This window comes from Perna viridis, chromosome 2 (genome assembly GCF_037379345.1).
Source record: "Perna viridis isolate PV_CMFRI_1.1 ecotype Kerala chromosome 2, ASM3737934v1, whole genome shotgun sequence".
Classification (NCBI taxonomy): Eukaryota; Metazoa; Mollusca; class Bivalvia; order Mytilida; family Mytilidae; genus Perna; species Perna viridis.
The window spans coordinates 25,328,625-25,351,825 of NC_142446.1; the positions used below are offsets into that span (position 1 = coordinate 25,328,625).

General features: G+C 30.9%; 2 protein-coding genes across 4 annotated transcripts; one reads left to right on the forward strand and one right to left on the reverse strand.

Annotated features, from left to right (window-relative positions):
- The first annotated feature begins 10 nt into the window (after positions 1-10).
- LOC148624217 (UPF0669 protein C6orf120 homolog) lies at positions 11-5,903 on the forward strand. 3 transcript variants are annotated; one of them, XM_088566785.1, is made up of 2 exons: positions 11-93; positions 3,330-5,903. In XM_088566785.1, exon 2 carries the CDS (start codon positions 3,341-3,343, stop codon positions 3,890-3,892), a length of 552 nt encoding a protein of 183 aa, XP_088422911.1. In that variant the 5' UTR covers positions 11-93; positions 3,330-3,340; the 3' UTR covers positions 3,893-5,903. The 3 variants fall into 3 exon arrangements, with proteins under 3 accessions (XP_088422911.1, XP_088422910.1, XP_088422909.1); XM_088566784.1 differs by having other exon boundaries at positions 32-48; XM_088566783.1 differs by having other exon boundaries at positions 35-52.
- Positions 5,904-7,014: 1,111 nt separating this feature from the next.
- Positions 7,015-18,833, reverse strand: LOC148624218 (TATA-box-binding protein-like). Its single transcript, XM_088566777.1, has 7 exons — positions 18,500-18,833; positions 17,317-17,504; positions 16,171-16,350; positions 15,156-15,219; positions 13,660-13,763; positions 12,923-13,017; positions 7,015-9,894 (listed from the first exon to the last, which is right to left on the reverse strand). Exons 1-7 carry the CDS (start codon positions 18,569-18,571, stop codon positions 9,818-9,820), a joined length of 780 nt encoding a protein of 259 aa, XP_088422903.1. The 5' UTR covers positions 18,572-18,833; the 3' UTR covers positions 7,015-9,817.
- Between the last annotated feature and the right edge of the window lie 4,368 nt (positions 18,834-23,201).

Genomic DNA, 23,201 nt, shown 5'->3' on the forward strand with positions numbered 1-23,201 from the left:
TGATAATTACGTCATCATATCATGTGTACACAGTGCGTGAAAACGAAAGTTGGTAATATGACTTGTAGTGATAATATGATTTGACAAAAAAAGGTATTATTAACTGATTTGTCATAGCATATTTTTTGTTAAATTGAGGTAAAAGATTCACCCTCTTTTCTCAAGACAGCAGACCATTTATTTTGAATGACGGTGATGATGCCTTATGCCAAGTTATGGTAATATGGATGCGTGCTTTCAGTAATTTGATATCTCATTATTTATAGATTGATACTAATTTTTTTGGTACCTGTATTCCATGTTATTTAGTTAATTTCATTGGTTGTTTGTTTGTTGATTCAGTCCTTTTTACCTTATGTTAAAGAGGGGTACATGCATGGCCTGGTTCAATAGGCCTTATAAACTGATAAAAATTATAGTGCAAGTTCATGATTTTTACAAGTGGGGTTCTGTTGATACATCTATACAATTGTGCCATTTACTTTACTATTCAACGAGCCATAGAGGGAATATGGACATTTGATATTTTTTATTCTCAAGGTTCCTGTTATGTCCGAAATTTCCTCTGACCCTACAACCCTCCTCTTTTTTTATTGGATTACCTGACATATCAATATTCAAATAAAAAAGAGGAGGGTTGCAGGTTCAGAGGAAATTCAGACTAAGTTCTTGCCAATTTTATGCATGTGAAATCACTCCTCAGAGACCAATACTAACTATAACTGAAATAATTTGGTCTGGAGTTGAATTTGTGCTAAAAATAGAATCTCATGAGGCAACACAGGGAAATACTTATTTGAAAATATTATATAGATCTACACTTACACTGTGCTATATGTATTTTTGTATTTCTGTAAAGGTTGGTCATGCAGAAAACAGCATTTTTCAATTCTACAAAATCGTGCTTTATTTATATGCAATTAATGTACATTTAAGTTTTACTTAATGTCACAGTGCTGTAAGGCTACATCAAGGTAATTTGTAGATTCTCATCCCCACCCACCCCTACTCAAAAGGGCCTGCCCCAAATTTTGTTATTTTTTAACAGTGATTTAAATTTCTGGATTTGTTATATGTCCATATCTGTCACGACTTTACTTATACACAATACTATAGATGTCTGGTCAAAAAGCGAGTAGCGTAGAATGCATATGCATATGCTAGCTTACCCCACTTTGATTTATTAAGATTTTACAAATCTTGGAAAAATAAAAATAAAATCCTCCCACCCACCCCATTTTTTCAGTTGCTGGTGGTTGAGAATCTACAAATTAACTTGATGTGGCCTAAATAACAGACAATACTGATATATCTTCTTTATTCCAGATGCAAATACTTCTTTAAAAAATGTACCATTTAATTGGTCCTCATTTTTTCATGCAAAAGTGACTACAGCTTTCAAAATCTTAGAAAAAAAAACCTGCATCACAAGCACAACCAGAAGTACTAATATCGAAAGACGGATACATAAGTTTTACAATGTAGGAGCAATGCAATTAAATGGAAAAGCTCTTAAAAATTTCAACGTATTCAGTTCAAGCATCATTTCATATTGAAAGACTTGTAATTGCAGGTTTATAAAAAAAATGTAATAATAGAACTTCTTTTTATGACAGTAAAATTTGTCACAGTTGCAAAAATATTTTCTGCCAACAGCAAGACTTACAAACTTTTTAAACCACACTGGTTCCATGAATTGTGTAAGGAAGCAGAAATAAAAATATTGCTTTGAAGATGATTATATACTTTCAGTGGTAAAAATGAACACTCATCAAACCTTTTTTTTGATTTTTTTATCCTGATAAGTGTCGGTTTATCATTTCTTGCTGTGCAATTTCCATTTTTTGCTGATTTACCAAAGTGCGTCAGATATATTCAAAGCTGTTTATGTGAAAAATAGCTAGGTCTAAATTTAAATTCATCTATTGGGAAAATAGTATTGGTACATAAAAATCTAGGTACTGACTATTGTAGGATTACTCTTAATATTTGCCAGAAAGGCACAAATAAAAAATTGTTACTTTAAAAACTTAACATTCTGAGTTCAGCTCTAAAAAACAATCAATTATATAACTTGAAAAACAGTGGGCAACTGCATAGACCACAGAGGAGAACTCTGAACAGTTGGGGAATGTTCATTGTATGGACATGCCATTCAAATGTTACAGCTTTGAATTTTGATGGCAATGAAACATTTGACACAATAAGAACTTGATCAGCAAGAGTAAATGCAACTCATCTTAACTGCTCAAGGAAATTTGATAGTTTTTTTAGCTTTTTTTATAGAAAAGTTGAATATCTTATGTACATGCCATGAAGGAATATAATTACTTTCTGAGGACTCCAAAGGGAGATAATCCAAATTAAGGGCTTCACAAGGGTAACTCCTCCTAAATTGCTCAAGAGATTTCGATGAAATTTTGTAGGAAAGTTGGGAATCATATGTAAATTTGCAGAAAGAAATAATGATTACTGTTAAATGACTCCAAAGGGAGATAAGCACAACTCCTCCTAAACTAATCAAGGAATTTTAATGGAATTTTATTGTAAGGATGGGGATCATATGTAGATGTACATGAAGGAATATAACTACTGTAGGAGGACTCCACAGGGAGGTAATCCATCAATACTTTTACATTGAAGTCCATTTGATGTGGGGTGAGGGTATTCTCTTTGTGAGCTTGCTGATGATATTTCAAGATTCTTTTAGGGCTTACTTAAATATGTCTTTACACTTGTTGAAGACCTTTTGGTGAGTAGAACTGATCTTCCCTGAGGTCCTCACCCAATCAGACAGAAATACAGATGTAATTTACAATGCCACAATTGAGTAAATTGTATATGATACGCAAGTGCATATAAAGTTTTCATTTAACAATATACAAGTGTAGTACATGTACATACAGCTTATGTTATTCTTTTTGCTTGTTGTTTTATCAGGAAGATTTTAAATCTCTGCTTAATGACTTGTTCCTTTTGCACTTCATATTTCATTTGGTAGGGAATTCCAAAGAGCTGGCAAAGTAAACAAAAAAATGTATAATTGTCTGAATAGTTCTGTGTTATGTTTAGGAATTAAAAGAGCCTTATTTACAGCATTTCCATTAATAGTATGGATTGAATTCAGAGACAAATTTTATCTAGTTAACTAAATAAAATGGAAATTACCCATTTAAATATTTGAAAACCAATAGACATTTGTGATATATAAGTTAGCCAACCTAAAGAAATGATGAGGGGATTAGATAAGGTACAGAATTAATACTAATTAACAGGAATACTGTTGGTAAAATGAAATATAATCAACTGTCTCTTTTTTTATTTTATAGATACTTTTTTCATGATGGATATTAAACAGACAGTAGTTTCCATTTTTTTATGTGTAATTAGTTGTATTCAATGTGAAAGACTCCTTCAGACACTGACAGCAACTGTTGGTGGAGAGAATTACACTAATTACAGATTAAGTACTCAGGGACGTCTACTTATCACATTAGAATCTACAATTGGAGATGCTGATCTGTATGTTTCTGATATTACTAATTCACCAACGTTTGATGATTATGTGATGCAGTCAAATACTTGTGGAAAAGATGAAGTAATTATATCTAGTCACATGAAACGACCTATAGGAATAGCTGTTTACGGACATCCCAACTACGAAAGTTCAGAATACAGATTATCTATTTTTCACATAGCCCCACATGATGATGCTGATTATAATGAATTAACTAGATTATACAACAGTATAGATGGACGAGAAGATATTAAGGAAGGCTCAGGACAGTCTCAATATAGTGAAGGAGATCATGAAGAGACGGAAACATTCTGGTCAGTTCTTGGTACTATTTTGTCAACTGTCCTTAAAATTGTATTTGAAGTTTTATTATAAAGTATACTTGACTGCATTCCATGTTTAAGGATGAAATGATGACTGCGGTGGTATTTTAATCTACTGTTACAATTTTTGTGGTTCTGCTTCTTAGGCTGAAAGCCTTTTCTATTTTGATTGACCAGTAGTCTTTAATGTAAATATTTCATGGATCATTTTATGGACCACAAATTGTATCCAACAAACATTACTATTTTTACCAATCAGAAAGTCTTGGATGGTTTATAAGATGTAAATGGACCTGTAATTTGACATTAATTTTGACAAGAAGTGTATAATGATTATTTTTTTTAATTCAGATTTCAATTATTTTTTATGCAATTTGCTAGTGTATTTAAAAATTTTGACAAAAATTTTTACCTACTGTATACCAATGTACATGAAGGAGTTGGTATAAATAGGTAAGCTAATAAAATCAGTGTTCTGGTGAAAATTAATGATTTGTTCATCTTGCTATAGAAATCAAATTGTTTATATATTTAACTATTGTTTTTGTTTGCTAATGTATACATGTATTTTGAAAGTTGATTTGTAAGATGAGAAGGTTGATTTAGTTTTTATAGACGACTTTCACATTCGTCATTTATGTTGAAACTGGTCTTAAGTTCTGTATTAGACAAAGAAAGGATTTTGGATTTGAAGAATGTAAGACCAGTAACAGTTACGTGGAAATGTATCTCTGAACACGAAAAAATATCTGAAAGGTTTCTGTAATAAAAAATGTCACTAATCTTATGCCTAATGGCCTCAGTTGACCTTGATTAAATGAAGAACATTTCTGGAACAGATGTGAATGTGTAGGTAGTCTATTAAAATTGATAAATGTACATGGAGTAGAAAGTAGCAAGTGCCTTGCTTTATCACTTTTATCCACATATTTAAACCAAATTTAGGTTGACTGTATTACAGTGTGTTCAGATCAGATGTGTCAGTTTGATTATATTTTTTCTCTGTTCACTAAGAATAGAAAAAGGAACGGATATGGTGAAAAGTAACAAATGCACCAGCGTATAACCAAAATACAAAGTAGTAAATACTTAGTAAGAGTAAGAAGATAAGAATAAAAGACTTGTTGTTCTTATATAATTTGTATGGCTTACCGAAAGCCAAACTTTTCAAATTTCTAATAAAGGTACTGGTATATTTTACATGTAATTGTTGGTATACCAGATACTTATTATACCCCAGCTTCTAAGAAAAGGGTTATACTGATTTAGCTCTGTCCATCATTACTTCTTTCTAGCCTACAGTGCTCTGTTCATGACCAAAACATTCGTAACATTTTTCTCTAAATATGTTTTTTAAACATATTTGATCTAATGTCCCTTTTTTTCGTTAAATTTTTCTCGGGAACTACTGATCAATGCCACTTGACATTTGGTATGATGCCTCAGCTAGTGGTCCTATACCAGGCTTACAGATTTTGGTCCTGTTGGACAGCTACTTCCTGTTTACCAACTTAAGGGAAAAAATACATTTTAGGGAGAAAGTGGGGGTATACTCAATGAGAAATAGCTCACAGATCCTTGGTTTTATATCATGTTCACTTCGTTGTTGCTAATAATCACATGATCACATCTCCTTCCTTACTGTGATACTCTCAGAATTTTACAAAAGTTCTTATTCTTTGCAGAAATATTATATAGTATTTAGACCACTATAGACAAAAGTTTAAGTTTTCTTTTTTGCTACAAGAAGTTCTACTGAAAAGAAATCAAACAATGCACTCACAGTTGCTATCAAAATACTTTTCTCTCCCATTTTTCATTTCGGGAAGTAGCAAGATATTTTTAATAATCTCAGGGTAAAAATTTAATAGTTTTTCACGATAGAATTTTTAAAATTTACATGTACATATATGTAGTGTACAAATGTATTTACAAAAAAGGATTGGATTTTAAGTGACATGATGCAAAGCATTGCACTATAGAAAAGTTGGTGATTACATTGTACCTAAATAAGATAGTAATTTGTAGTGCTCTAGAATTTCTGTAATAAAAGTGAAAGTTTATATACATGTGTGATATTTATCATGTTCATATAATGTGTATATTTTAACTCGACTGGACAAAAACTCTTGAGAAACCATGCGACATCACTTTGCATTCTTTTTTTGTCAGTTTTCCCCATTTTGCTAGAAAACCATATAGCCAATAGTAACAAAACCTGGCAGGTATTAAAAAATGAAAGCACTCTGCAACTAGTCATGTTTTGTTTCTATTGGATTAAATGAGATGACTGCCAACAGCTGTTTTAGCTTCTAATAGACCTATCTTAAAATTTTAATTTGAAACAGTAACTAAAAATGAATAGCACTGCTTCCATCCATGGTTTCTATAAATTATCTACCATTTGAGCTTTCAGATAGGTTCTAGATAATTCCCATGGGAAAATGTTTTTTGTTGAAAATACTGCCAAATGCTTTTCCAATTCTATTTAGTTCACATTCAAGATTTAGTTATGGTATCAAACTGGAACTTTTAAGATGAACTGCTTTTAATGCAGGTCACTTTTAACCCAAGGTTTATTTATTAATGGTACCATATGTCCTGTTTTATTTTTTATTTTTTTGTTAAATTGTTCATTTGTGAAATCCTTAAGGCATTTTTTGTTTAAGTTTCATAATGAATCTCATAGATCTAACATGATTTTCTTCTAAATTAAAACAGAATTTTCCAAATCCAGATTTTACAGTTCCATTTCTTTTACTTCTGATTTCATCAATTTTCACCTTTCAGTTGGCATTATAAACCATATCTGATACAAAGCATTAGACTATACAGTAGGTGGCCATACATGTTCCTAAATATGTATTTTTCATTTCTGAACAGCTTATGACACAAATATTTTATTAAGTTGATGCTAAGTTAACCTATAACTCTTAAATACTTTCTTTACAAAATACACTCAGTTCAGTAGATAATTTAAAACAACACTAACATATTTCCCCTAAAAAGACCCTGTCTGCTTTATTCAATTAACCAATTTCCATTATTCAGTATTTATGATCCTAAAAACAGTGCTACATAAAAAGGTGACCATAAAGTTTCTGTTTAATTACTAACCGTAAATCTAAAATTTCTATAATCTTGCATTCACATAAAAGGATTGACAAAAGAAAGTGCATTCAAATTTTTATTATTCTCACAATGGACAAATGATGGACTTTCTGACCTGAAAAGATGTTATTAATTCTGATACAAAAATGATATGTACAAGATGACTGCCAAAGTTCCATGATGGAACTCTCTCCTTTTTTTTTTAAATTTCCCTATCAAATCGTAAAATGACACATTATATACTAATGAATTGGCCAAACTGCAGGGCATGAACATGATGTCAAAGTGTAGACTTGGTGACAATCTGTGATACATTTCAGAAGTTTTATGCTTTAAATAGGTGAATTAAAAATAAAAAAATGTTCTTTTTTGTTTTTGTTTTGGGTTCTAGGAAATGCAGTAGAATTTAGCAGCTACACACTTTTCCAGTCTATATAAAAATAAAATAATGCTGCAGGGTGGCCGTTTTTTTCTACTTGTGCTCCCTTAAAATGGAAAAATATTCTAACTGTATGAACTTGACTTTTTACTTTGGGTCAAATGAATACGCTTAGTGTAAGTCTTCATATGAATCAAGCAAACTTGTAAACAAACTGAAACAAGTAGTGCAAAACACACTGAACTAACACTGATCTCTTCAGCAATGTAGAAATTGGATGAAATCAATAATATCAGTAAGATGATGGATACTTATCTCTGACTGTTCGGTTACAGTTGTGCATTCACTATAAACTTTCACAATCACATTATCAAACAATAATCATACACACATAAATGAATGATACAATCGTACATACAAAAACTAAAATTAACACTCATACATACATAACCTGCTTGTCATAAGAAACAAAATGCAATATATGTGAATATATTCATATTTAGAAAGTAATGAATAAAGAAAACAGCAAAAGTTAAATCTATCCTATTTCTTGGGCTCAATACCAAATAAATGGATAATGTATTACTAATATATACACAATTAAGTCACAAAGTATGGACCTTTCCAATTTAAAATTTTTTACTTGCAAGTCTCCAGAGATAAATGAAGTCCTATAATATGTTTGAATGACACTAGTTTACAATAATTATTTAATCACCCTATTTCAACTATTAGTATTTAAATATTTAGAAAAAAAATTTGGTACTTGATGAAAAGAACTTTCAAATGCTAAATGCAATTTCACCTAAATTTTGATATACACATTACACATTACTATAAAATAAATCACAAAGCCTTAATCTTATGTTATTAAAGAAGTATGGTATCATTTTTTTTAAGCAGACTATCCACCTTTTCAACAATAACCTTTGATAACATATTAACTCCACAAACATACAATAGGCTACCAAAAATTTGAATAGCGACTCCATTACGGCAAGACAAAGTGGACAAAAATGAGTGTATTCTAATATAAAAAAAATGATTTTTTAAATATCGTAAATTCATTTTTTAATATTACAAATTTGATTTCTAATATTACAAAACCCTTTTTTAATACTAGAAATTGATTTTCTTATATTAGAAAATGGATTTGTTGTATTCAATTACGATTTTTTAATATCAGAAAATCATTTTATAATATCAAAACTGTGACTGATTTTGCAATATTGCAAAGTGATTTTTTAATATTAGAAATTCTTTTTCTAACATAACAAATTCATTTTCAAATATTACAAATTCAATTTGTAATATTACAAAATGTGTGATGTTTTATAATATTGCTAAATCAGGAATTTGTACTGTTAGAAAATTAATTTTTAATATTATAAAATGAATTTATAATATTAAAACATATTTTCAGATAAATTAATTTGAGATAAATACTGTAATCTGATAGGTTAAAATAATTTTGTTATATATCAATGGGAGAAAAAAATTTTGTCAATCCCCTAATCAGTTAAATTCTGAGCTACTTTTCTCATGTTTAATGATAAAAATACGTTTTAAAATTAATTTATAAGAATTGGCTATGATAAAAATTTTGTCTATTGAAAAATAACTTAAATTTTTGTTTATTGCACTTCGCAATATGTTATTTTTCAATAGACAAAATTTTTATCATTGCCAATTCTTAAATATTTAAAAATGATTTTATATTTTAATAGTATGTGTTCCAATATTAAAAAAAGTTTTTTTACAAATTCATTTTCTAATATTACAAATATGATTTCTAATATCACAAAACCCTTTTTTTAATATTAAAAGTTCAATTGAATTTCTAATATTATAAAAAAAAAATGATTTTTAATATTAGAAATTCATTTTATAATTTTAGATAATAGATTTGTTCTACTTAATTGCAGTTCATTAATATTAGAAAATTATTTTATAAAATTAGAAAATGGACTTCTTGTATTTTATTACGATTTTTTAATATTAGAAAAATGATTTTTTCATATTAAAAAATGTGACTGATTTTGCAATATTGCAAAATGATTTTTTCATATTACAAATTTATTTTCTAATGTTACAAAATGTGTGATATTTTGTAATATTCCTAAATCAGGAATTTGTGATATTAGAAAATGAATTGGTAGTATTAGAAAATGAATTTCTAATATTCTAAACTATTTTGTAATATTAAAAATTTATTTTCTAATAATACAAAATATTGATTTTGTCCACTTTGGCTTGCCATACACCATCATTTAAAGTACTACCATAGTAAGAAATATATTCAAAAATATTGTGGAATTGTTACCATGTCAACTATATGTATGGAATTCAAACAGTAGAAAAATACAGCTACCATATATAGTTAACAATATATGTACTTAAAAATGTGAAATAATAATAAAAACACAATACAATGTACAGTAATCTTTATAGAAGCATACCAGTATAACAAATGAAAACATCATAATATCATTGCTTCTTGAAACCCTTCAATATGGGGTAAATATTGTCAAATGCTTCATAGATCTCTTCTCTAACCTTTGCACCTAAAAAATAAGTAAATGTATTGGATGCTAGAAAATTTACAACTGTAGACAGATTAATTTTCACAAAACCTGTTAAGTGAACATAAAGATAGCTTAACAAGCAGTTTGAGAGTATTGCAAAACAATACATTGTCCCCTACTGGTTGTTTATATCACTGACCCAAATACTATCTTGGATCATCAAATAACAAGAGGCTCCTAGGAGCCTGAATCGCTCACCTGGTTAAATTTTTGCCTTTCAAGGGCAATAACTCTAACAATAAGTTGTCTGACAATTTTGACTCCACGAAGACTTTGGTAGGACTTATCATGAGGATCATTTCATCAATCAAAAGTTTTATTCTATCTATTATAGTTTTCAAGGTATTGATTGAAAACTGCTAAAAAGGTAATTTTTTGCCTTTCAAGGACAATAACTCTTATATGGAGTCATCTGACAACTTTGATTCCTAGAGACTTTTGTAGGCCTAATAATAAGAATCATTTTAGCAATTGAAAGTTACATTCTATCTTTCATAGTTTTCAAGATGTAGGCTGAAAACTGTAAAAAGAAAAAGTCATTTTTCAAGATATAGGCTGAAAACTGTAAAAAGAAAAAGTCATTTTTCACCTCTCAAGGACAATAACCCTTACATGGAGTCCCTGACAACTTTGGTCCCTTGGAGACTTTTGTAGGCCTTATAATAAGGATATTTCAGCAATTGAAAGATATTGGGTAAACTAACAGTTTTAGAGATATAATAAGTGAAAAACTACTGTCCGACCCCTTTGTACTATTTTTAGTAATGGCTGCTATGTTTTTTAACCGATCAAAAATCCAAACAGTCATTTTGTTAAGGATACCCCAAAAAACAAAAATACAAACTTTCATTAAATTCTTTAAAGCAGTTTTTGAGAAGAAGATTTTTGAAAGTAATAACATCAAAAACAGTAAAAAATGTCTAAAAAGGGCAATAACTCCAACATGGGTCAACAGATTATCACCAAACTTTTACCACAGATAGATCTCATCATGCTGAATACTTTTACCCCCATGTCAAAATTTTTGACTGTTCAAAATTCCAAATGGTAATTTTGTGCAGGATACTCTAAGGAACAGTCATAATAAGTTTTATGCACAAATCTATTCAGTAGTTTCAGAGGAGAAGATGTTTGAAGAAATTGTTAACTATGATGACGGACGTCAAGTGATGGCAATAGCTCACATGGCCTACGGCCTGGTGAGCTAAAAATGACAAACTGAGTAAGGAATATGGACAAAGACAAGAAAGATAACAAGTTTTCTTTAGAAAAAAGCAAATAAAACTGAAATGGGTAACTTTGGAAAAAATCAGCAATGCTGAACAAAAGGTAAACTTGATCTGTAACTCATCAAGGTGGTCTCTCATACAAAAAATCAACTCAATATCTTACAAAAAAAAGTGTGGTAAATTCAAGGGCCATAACTCTGACAAAAATCAGCAAAGTGGAACAAAATCTATTGGCTAAACTTGATCTGTAACTCATCTGGGTAGACTCATATACAAAAAAATCAGTTCAATATCTTAAAGCATTTAGAAGAAATAGTGTGGAAAACTTAAATTTCGGTAAATTCAAGGGCCATAACTCGGACAAAAATCAGTGGAGCGGAAAAAAACTTAAACTTGATCTGTAACTCATCAGGGTAGACTCACATACAAAAAATCAGCTCAATATCTGCAAACAATTAGATAAAATGTGCAGAAAATTATACTGACAGACCGACAGAGTGCAAATCTCAAGTCCCCTTCAGCTAAAGCTGATAGGGGACTAAAACTAAAATGCTTCAAAGGACACAGCTTAATATGACCACAGAGGTCACACCCTGAACAGTTTGGGCAAGTATGGACACACCATTCAAGTGATTTAGCTAGTGCTCATCATTTTCGCCATTTACGAAAGGATTTCATTAATGACGAAAATGTTTCAGATCGTTTTTGTCACATAAAATTTGAAAAGTGTATTTTAATATTCGACTTATGGTCCAGGGTCAAAGGTTTCTAAAAATTACCACCCAGCAGTAAGACATCACGGAGCAACTGCTGACAGAGTTCAAAATTCTACAGTTGACTATGACAATGTGGACAAGCTCCTTTCTATCTGTATAGTTTCTGCTTTATTTTCTGGTGACTGAGAGGAGATTTAGTAGGTACAATCTGATCAAGACCTATCTTAGGAACAGGCTCAAATTTTCATCAGTAAATTCTCTTCTAAGATCTGTCTCCATACTTCTGATCTGAGGAGTTTGAGGTTGAAGAGGGCTTCTGAAGTGTGGTGTTTGGCAAAGGACAGGAAGATTTTATTTTATTTTATTATGTAACCCACAAGTTTTCTTATATAATATGTCATTCGTGCTTTACTAAAAAGTGACTTAAGCCCTCAAAATCCTAGCTAAAACCCTGCATTCAAACTTTATGCAGCTTTGAATTTTGAATACGATTAGATATTTGGCACAAGATTAGAATATAACCAGAATTGAATTGGTAACTTTTTGGCCCCCTATTCCTAAATGGTTGAAAAACTCATAAGTCAATGCAAACCTTCCTTTGGGGTATTGCACTTGGTGTGTCCATATCCCAACTGTTCAGGGTTTGACCTCTATGGTCATATCAAGCTGCACCCCGCAAAACATTTAATTATTATAATGACCATAGAGAACTTTTATTTAGTGATCACAAAAGGTTAATTCACAGTTTAATCAATGATTTGCGCCAGGATTTTTAAGGCAACATTAAATTTTGATATTTTTAGTAAAACATAAAAGTGACAAAAACTACATCTTTATTTATTTAATATTTTGATGGGACGATGCTTGTTTTCATATTCTTTCATTCAATTGAGTGAAATTAAAAGTAAAGAAAATAATATCATATAGCTTATTATTAACGAATATAGATGTATCTGATCAGGTATACAGAAAAAAAAATTGTCTGTTAAAAGTGCATCCCCTCCCCCTCCCAAAATAAACATACTCTTTTTACAGCCTAGGCCTAACACTAAGAATCTATACCTGTCAATACAACTTTTCCTGAGACAAATATCAGTAACACAATTCTAGGCTTGACCATTCTGTATATCAACCCGGGAAACAATTCTGGTTCATAGCTGCAAATAACAAAATGTTGTACTTCGTTATAATTCCACACATAAAACTTCTAGACCCAAGTGTTCCAGGTAGAAAATTATGCCATAGAAAAAAAACAAAGACACCTTAGGGGAGATAAATTATTTTGAATTTTTAAAGTGCTTGTTGATTTTTGCTACCTTTTAGACAGATACTGAGTTTTTCATAAGGAATGACTTAAATTTAGTATTTATGTCAGTGAAAAAATAATATTTTGTTGTTTAAGAAATAATTCATGGGGGTATGGAGTTAAACTCATTTACACATGGGCTGGGTCTTTATATTCATATTTTATATTGAGCATTAGTAATGTATAAAATATGAATATAAAGGCCAAAAGACAACAGCATACCTAACATGAATTATTTCTATTCTCATAAGACAAAAAAAGACTAATTTTGCATCTGAATTGTCCTGGGGAAGATATCAGGTAATATACTGTTTGATGTTAGGACATATTAGAATTGTGCTTCTTGAAATGTACAGTGTGAGCAGGCTACAGCCAAAATTTGTTTTACAGGACATAATTTTTGTTCAATTTAGTCATTCCTCAATTACACTGACAATTTCAACCTTACAAATCTCTTCAAAAAACAGAAAATTTATGTTCATAGAATAAATACCTTGAAAACTGTCCATGAGTCAAAACTAAACCCTCTAATCTAATAGGAAATTTGACATCACAACTTCCAACCATATTCTGTATTTTAAAATCCAAAAATTTAGCCTACAATAAAAAAATAATAATCAATACATTTGAGCACTGTGGTATTTCCTTTGCCTAACAAAGATGTTGTTCTTTCAATATGACAATAGAGTTTAGTCCATTTTTTTTATTGTAATTTACATGTACATGTATGTTGCATTTCATTTATGCCATATTTGTATTTTTAATTATGTGTTTAAAAACAAAAAAGCTAATATTTTAATTCTGATTCTTTATCCACAATCCTATGCTGATGTCATCAATATATCACAATATATATCATTGCATACATGAAATTCATAATGTAACTATTTTTCTTATCGCACTATAATGTCCAATCAAATGTCCAACACCCAATATTATTACCTAGATCATTCTAACATATGTTAACACCACTTCCACACATGACTTTGTCTGGGTATAAATCAAGTGGACTATCACATCTTACTTATTCATGCAAAGTAACTTTAGTAAAATATGTTCAAAAATACAAGAATAAATTACTATAGGATTGAACAGCTATTTTTGGTCGTTCATGCATGTATGAACGGATCTTGGAGCTCCCAAACTTAATGAACGGCCAAAGGAAGAGATCCGTTCATACATGCATGAACGACCGAAAATGGCTGTTCAATCCTTATAATTCTATCGGACAGTCAAAGTTACCCTCTGAGAGCCTCAGTCGGTTATATTGATACACTGTGTTTATGTTTACGCTTCAATACACACATTTTCCTTTGCATACGTATGGGAGCATGGATGAATATTTACACATAATTGGCTGCACAACGACAGTGAAGGCGGCGTGGATGAAGTGATAGTTGGCATTGAAAAAATATGACATGTAAACAATTCAGCAGGAATATAATTATTAAGGAAATACAACAATGAAAGAAGAAAAATTACAACAAGCTTTTCAAGGGTTCAGTCAGACTCAGTTATAAGTTTCTTTTCCCTGCTGAAAAATTACTTTCTGTAAACAAACTTGACTGGTAAAATCAATGTGCATGTAATAAACTATTCTTTCAGCTATATTATGCCGTTCAGTTCGTTGCCACACACTTTTGAACTAACCAGCCGCCATATTGGTTTCAAGTTGACTGGCGTTCATGCATGTATGAATGATCTGGCAAAGTTCGTGTATGTATGAACTTTCTGGCAACGACATTCTCGACCAATCAAAAACGGCTATAAGCATGAAGGATCTCATGATTAGAATTATTGTGTGGTGAAGTCTACCAGTAAGCTGTGCACAAAAGGATTTTTTATAGATTTAAACTATTAGAGATAAACACCAACACAAAACTTTAACAGGTGACTGTCCAATTTGGATTTTCTTTTGAAATATAAAAATGTTGTGTCATTAAAAGTAAGTAGGAAAGTAAATTGAATGACAGTGAAAAAAACACCTACAGCAAATCCAAGTTTCTGTACTATTCTTGCATACTTTCTGGCTGCAAGCTTCGCTTGGTCTTCACTATATATAAAGTAGAGAGAAAATATAAACATTAGGTTAAGATTAATTACCTAAAGCAATCAAAACAATCTGAATTATAATTCATTAATATCACAACTGTTCAGGGTGAAATATTCAAGTGATCACTCAATGATAAATCAATGAAATTTTTGGGTTATTAATCCTTAAAAGTTGGGGTCATAAACCCCAAAACCAATCACAGCCTGACTTTTGTAGTACACATCCTTGAGGTACAATTTTATAGAGATCCATAAACTATCACTCCATTACTGTGTGAAAATCAAAAGAAAAATGTCTGTTTGCCCCTCTTTGGTCTTAACTCTTGAACCAATGAAGTCTACCCTAAAATCAATCCCAACCTATTTTTTATGGTTTGAAACCTTGTACAATTTCTTTGAGATACACAGATCATGTACAGTTTTACTCAAGTTATTATGTAAAACCTACATGTAATGTTTATGGATGCTATAACACATCTAAGCCAGGACTTCTCAAAGGTATGTTAAAATCATGCATTTGGTTGGGCTTTTTTTTCCACCAAATGGCACTGTCAAATGGTACCATTAATACATATTGTATTCTTAACCTCAAAGACAATGTCCAAGGTTAATAGGTCAATATCAGGTTTTCTAGAATACATGTACAAATGTATTTAGCCATAACAGTAAAATTAGGCCCTTTACCCAGCTATTATTTTACACAACAGCCACTGCATAGCTTGTATTAATATGCCAGTATTGTTTACTTAAATCATTTCTTCATTCCATGATTTTTTAAAGATACTTTATTTTTATTGTACATTTCAGAAGGCAACTGTAACTTCCGGTTTTTATGGGCTGAAGATCATGAATAATCAAAGGCTGTGTACATTCTTTTTTAGTATAAGGAATTGAAGTAATTCAAGGATTCTGGCGAAATACTTAAGCCTTTTTATTTGAATATAAGATTTACCTCTTTGCACCTGTGCAAACCATCTTCCCAGAACTAAAAATCAGAGCTGTAGTTCGTGGATCTCTTATTCTCATAATAACTGCTGCAAATCTCTTTGGGTTATATTCCGCATTTCTGGCATGTAATGCTATTTTCTTAAGGTCCAACTTACAGCCAAGATTTACTGTGCACACAATGTTCCTAAACAATAATCATTGTAGATTCAATTTGTTGTGCTTTTTTAAAAACTATTGTGAAAAATACAATTTGTGAAACTTGAAACAACTTCACTACAACTCAATTAATTCGACTGGAGAAAGTCAAACAGCAGGTGTGTATTACTGTGCTGTATTACTTAAATTTACTAGCTAATTATTATAGTAGTATCTTGTCATAGGCGTCTTTGCTTTGTAAATTTTCTTTGTAGTTCTGCTCTTTAAATCTTACTGTATGGATACAGTTATAATTATCATCTTTTAATTACATTGGAAGATAAACAACAGATCTTTTCAATAAAAAGTGTCCCAGACATATTTATAAAAATACCTTTAAAATGCAATAAATATAAATCAGTGTTCACCTCAAAGGTTTTTAGCCTCATGGTAATGTAATGCTATTTTGATTGATGTGATGCTATCTGAACTGACTTTTCTGTAGATAATATTACAAATGTGCTGCTATAATTTGAAAGGGAAAGATGCTATCCAAATTTTCTAGTTAACAAGGATACTATTTGAATTTTCTCAGGAGAACACAATAAATGTCTAGAAAAAATGGAAATCAAATTTGAGTTTCTTTCTACGTCAAATGTATTTTGTACACTTAACATATATCTATAAAAAGAAAACTAATATTTTTATGTGTTCTTAATTCAAGCTACATTTGCAAATGTATATGCAGTGTTCTTTCAAGGCCATTATAGCGCTGTACTTTGCAGCACTATGGGCACTGTGCTATAATTTTGGAGGAAGGCCAAAAGAGTTGTGCTAAGCCAGTTTGCACTGTACTATTTAAAAACTATGGGGGGATCTCTGTACATGTAAATCACATGGCAACTTGATCTTGGAACAGAGCCTCTGAGGTACATGTATACTAGATGTAGAACTACAATACTATAAATACATGCACGTCTGTTCAAGAGAAGAATATAACTCCAAGTGCTCTTACTGGAGTTGGGGCTTTAAAGGCATAGTTCCCATTCCCTCTGATGCTGGGGTAGCTGGAGAAATTGGTGTCATTGGTCCTCCTGGGTTAGGTGTTGGTGGATATAAGCTAGCTGTATTGGAAGGAGGCATCACAGGGTTTGGTGTTGCACCTAAACCAAAGTTACTCATTGCAGGTGACATCATTGGACTCTGCAACATTCAAAATAAATTAACAGGTGTAAAATTGATAAAAAAATATTAAATAACTAACTTGCTCATTCACTTTTGTTACTTGGTATGTATTATTTTATTTACTTTATGTCCTTTGTTGTGTTTGTCTGCTTTCCATGTCTGGTGTTTGTCCCTGGATTACATTCTTTTGATTTCTGCTAGAATCTTGGTTCCTTTGATTACTCTTTCTCATACATGTATATTTAAAATAGAAATTACATGTAAAAGCAGTGTTTGATAACACCACACAAGCTTTCCCTAAAATTAAAATACATATATAGTTCATTTGTACTCTAAACCCTAATAATTCCTTAAATGCCAATTTCTTGCCTTGGACGCCTAAAGTTGAAGTAAGTTCAATTTTGTAATTGGTGGTCAGATCAAAACAGCAGTTTACTCAAACAGTTCTATTCTTGAGTCTGTGTTCCCTTTCTGGTCAATTGTTTATGCGTTCATTCACTTAAAAAAGCATTAAACACATTCTTAATTAAAGGCAATCAAATTCCCTAGAAATGGCAACATTGTATTAAGATGCAAAATATGTATATGTACTGTAGTAATGTACATTGTTGACAAATAATAAGATTTTTTTCTAATTATTCGTAGACAAATACATCTAGTTAATTTCTCACAAATTAAAAAATAAACAACAATGCAATTGGTAGCCAATAACTGCAAAATAATTTTAGACACAACATTTAGTGGCAGTCATTTCTTGCCTTGTTTCCCTTACAATTTAGTGATTGAGGATTGAGCACAATATTCAATGCAGTGGCGTATCCAGGGTAAGAGGGTAAGGGATTGGTACCCCTCCTTTTTATTGGAAAATTTGTCATTTTCATTTACAAACTTGACAAAAAATGGCAATCGATGTCCTACAATATACAATGTAGCCCCCTTTTTTCTGCGGAACCTCGACTAACACTTCTTTTCAAAGTGTCTGAATCCGCCCCTGCAGTGCACACATATAGTACCTGTATTGACTGCATTGGCTGAGGTGTTAAACCAGTCCCATAAGATGGGAAACCACCTTGGCCTGGATCCATGGTTAAGCCTGTATGTGAATTGTGATGAATGTTGACTGGATAATATGAAACTATTGAAAGACCAATTAACTAAAAGTATTCCAATGTAAATTCACTTGTAGAAAACGAAATAAATATTGCAAATAACCACATTTCTGAATTTTTTGTTTTGTCACATCATTATTATTTTCAAAATTATGTAGCTAATATCATTGAATTTTCACAGAAAAGAGTCCGCCGATGCATTCAGTCGCTTACTTCCACGATCAAATCAAAGTCGCTTACGACAAAAACAAAATTAAAATAAGTCGTACAAACCGAACCCGAGATCGAAACTTACGGACTTTCCTAAGTGATAGAAAGCTTTAGAAAAAATAAAAATTTATATTATTTTCAAGTCGTCACGAATGCATAGTTATTACACCAAAATAACAAGGACTATCTAACAAGAAAACAAAATAATGTTATGTATTGGGTTAATTATGGGTCAGTAGATAGTAAATGGTAATTAGCTAGATCAGGATTGAGATTAATGTTGTATGCACAGACATTCTCAAGACCATCAGTTGATTGATCCCAGCATCACAGGATAAAGATCTATAGTTTTATTTTGATAACATTTTATGACACTATCCTCCATTGAACATTACACCGATTTAATTATTTGCTTTTGACAAGGAAATATTTTGGTTTGATTGAACTTTAGAAAGTTAGCCATTAGTCAGAGTTAGAATTTTTAACGATTTATTTATAATTTGTGGGAGGAGTTTTTGGTGTGTTATATTCTCTGTACCTTTTGTATTTTTAGTCTTACCATCATGCTCCGCTCTTGTAACATCAAGCATTACTTATGTTATTTGTAAAATAATGAACCATCTATATAGCATCATAATAAACGATATATATTTAGAACAGTGGATTAAATACTTGAAATAGTGGAATGCCCAGCTCCTATTTATTATTTGGTTTACTTTTCTGGACTTACACATTAATAGTTGAACAACGTGTCCCCAGTTATTTACAATTAAAATTTAAAAAATTTATTGCAGACTGGGAGAATTACTTAAACTCTGCGTTGACAAAGTTCATATATAGGTCTAATATTTAATTAGTAATCATTTCCATTTTCAATTTAAACTAAGGAAGATTATTTTTGCATTTAATTTTTATCACATTGGACCTGCAATCAGAACTCTTCGGTCTTTCTAGTTACATAAGGAAAAACATTCGTCTGAATATAGCTGAAATATTGCTGCTCGGACGTTAAACCCCAACAAACAAAAACAAACATAACAAAAACATAACAATAAATAAAATAAACGTCTAAATTTGTTTAACATCACCAGGAGGTGGTAAAATTTAAATTGAATATTTCGGATAACAGATATCCTTCCTCAGCATAAAACTCATAAAACTATATGAGCATAAAACTCACAAAACTTAACGAGCATAAAACTCACAAAGTTCAAGATCAAAACAGATTCAGAAGCTGAATAGCTTGCGCTGTGGGTGATTGCACCTTTATCAAAGGCTCACATAAGCAACTGATGAGGAGCCTGAATGAAAATAACAAAGAGGGTCTTTTTATCAAAGTTACAATTAACTGTGGAAGACAATTTAAAAAAATAAAAAGTTCAAATATAGTAGTACAGCGTATTGAGGTATAGCAAGTAGTGCTGTACCAGCCTTAGATCCAAGACCTAAAAATGAATTATTTTTTCTCATTAATTCCATCTGGAGAAGTTGTTTGCAATTTCTTCATCCAAAAGCTTTCCCGCGATACTCTTTTACATTTTGACCAGTTTTTATTATGTTCTATTATGTTTTATTATATTTATTAAGTCGTCTGAAAATTTTTGACTTGATGGAGACTTTTGTAGGACTTGCCATAAGGATCATTCCATTAATTGAAAGTTATTTTCATCTATTATAGTTTTCAAAATAATGGCTGCAAACTGCATAACTGTCATTTTTTTCACCTTTAAAGGACAATAACTCTAACAAGTTGTCCAACAACTATGACCCAACAGAAACTTTGGTAGAGCTCTTTGAGCTGAAGAAGGAAAGTTACATTTATTTTCAAATATCTCTTAGTTTATGAGATATATATAGAAATTGGTGGCTTGACCCCTGTGGTCTAAAAATATAGAAATCAACTATTCAATAAAGATTCAAGAAAACTGCTTAAAACATTTTCAGATTATTTCACAAATATGGGAAATCTCCCCCTCCTCTTTTTTTTGAATAAAGAATGAAAAATCATAAATTCATAAATATTGAAAGGAAGCGGTCATCAATTAAAAGAAACAATGCACTTAAGTTTCTTGAAAACAGGTGCAACTATCATTGAGTTATAGTCTGAAAACTGCAAAACTCACCCCTTTTTTATGAACAAAGTCCCATTACTGTAAAAAGTAAAATCAAAATTTTTCAAAAATTGAAAAGATTTCATAAAGAATCAATTCTGACAAGTTTCATTTAAATTGCTGCAAAGGTTTTAGAGTTAAAATTCAAGAACAGAAAATCACCCCATTTTTTAACAAATTAAGTGCCATAGCTCAAAAATAAAAAAAAATTGCTAACTTATAAAAATCAAACGGGAATTCAAATCAATAAAAAAAAAAGAAACAAAAAAAACAATTCACCACCAAAACTGCTTGGCAGCATATTCTAGTTAATGTGCAAAGTGCAAACTTCAGATGGGCAGATGGATACCAGTATACCTTAATATGCTCTGTCTTAAAATATGGCATATAAAAACCACAAATATCACTATTTTGGTATTTTTAGGGCAATAACTCTAATAAATTGTCATACATCTCGGACTCTCAAGGACATGACCCCCTACGAGGAGTTTTAGGCCTTGTCTTAAGGATCATTTTAACAAATTGGAAGTGTAACGATTTAAAAGGTATACACTGAAACCACAAAAAAAACATTTTTGGCTTTCAAGGACAATAACGTGAAAAGGTAGATCATATGCTTTTAATGGAGCATTCTTTTCTGTCATCTTGCAAAATTATAGAAACATGTAATTTCATTTAACTTTTAGTGCTTGAAATGATGTAAAAATAATATGTTTACATTATTTTAAAAGAATTTTTGTAATAAAATTTCATTTAGTTAAATTACAAACATTAATTGAAAAAAAAAGGGGCCACTTTAAAGAGATAATTCAAGGGAAAATATGTCATTGAATTTAGTTATTTTAATATTACAAGAAAAAGATTTTGGCGACTCCAAATTTTCATTTAGAAATATGGAAGAATGTCAGTCAAGTGTTCTTTATACAAACTTACAAGAAATTCTATATACCAGTTTTTTAATAGTTTGCAAAATAGTGAAAACATAAAATGTTGTAAATGCTCAATTACCTTATCTCACAATCATTTTCAGCGGCCTTTGCTTTTTACATTCAAATTCTGAAGTATGTTTGGCATCCCCAAATCAAAGTTTATTTTTGAGTAAACTAGGAAAATCAATATACTAGAAATTATAAGTATGATCTACCTTTAGTTTAGAGCAATGGCCCAAACTGTTTTGGAATAAGGGGTAAAAAAAATACATAAAAAGTGAAAAAAAAGTCCTTTTTTACTCAAGTGTAACCATAGGGCCTTCTATAATATTCTAAACCATACATGTCAGATTGGGATCCATCATGGTGGTTATGACCTGAATTGTTTAGGAGTTAGGGACAAAAAGAGCAAATAACAAGCTTTTTTCTTGTCGTCAAACAAAAGCACCAGTAAAAATGTTTGGATCTCCATTAAACTGTACAATATTAAGGTTCCATAACACAAAAAGAAGATTTTGATTGATTTTTAGATATAACTTTATTGTGTAGAGCTGGGGTGAAAAATTTATTTATTCACATCAAATTTATTTGATGTAAGTATCTATGGTTACTAACAAAGTTGAAGGGAATCTGCCAAAAAAAATGAAGGCACAAGAAAATTCAATAAATTTTAATGAAGTCCCACTTTCAAAAAAGTGGTCCACCCAACAGATTCAAGTGAAAACCTTACCCATTCAAGTTTTTTACTAGACATTGCTCCTAATGGGACTTATAATCCAACAGCCTACTTAACCCTGTACATTTGATATCCAATGTGGATGTATGCTTCATGTTGGACACAATTGTTATGGTGGATAACTACCCATAAGCACTTTTGACACACAACTTGCTGCCATTTCTAAAACACCCAACTCCAAAGGGCAATCAGTACTATTTTTTGTTAACAACACAATAACAGAATATGAATACTAGTAATTCCTAAATGCCCAAGTCCAACTGCTGTCACTTCTCCAATATTTGACAAAACATAAATTCATGAAAATATGCACATCCCAATATGATAATGTAACACTCCATTGATTTAACAATTAACAATTCTGGAAGTAGTTGAGGAGGCATTGTTGACAACACATGAGACCAAGTTCTGCTGAAAAATGCTTAAGTCCAACAGTGGTCATCATTTCTACAATTTTGTCCAAACATAAATTCCTGGCAGTATGCACATCTCCATGTGGATTTATTACATCCCATAAAGTTTCATAACAATGCTGCAAGCTGCTAAGAAACCAGTTCAGACAGACAGCAGGACAGACAGGGTAAAATCTTTATACCCAACAAACTTTGTTTGCAGGGGTG

Excerpts from the sequence above, each read along its gene's own strand:
- LOC148624218 (XM_088566777.1), bottom strand. The coding sequence starts at position 18,571 with ATGGATCCAGGCCAAGGTGGTTTCCCATCTTATGGGACTGGTTTAACA. Across the intron at positions 16,351-17,316 it reads CCTTTAAAGCCCCAACTCCA|GAACATTGTGTGCACAGTAA; the intron begins GTAAGAGCACTT and ends ATTATTGTTTAG. Across the intron at positions 15,220-16,170 it reads GTTTGCACAGGTGCAAAGAG|TGAAGACCAAGCGAAGCTTG; the intron begins GTAAATCTTATA and ends CTTTATATATAG.
- LOC148624217 (XM_088566785.1), top strand. The coding sequence starts at position 3,341 with ATGATGGATATTAAACAGACAGTAGTTTCCATTTTTTTATGTGTAATT.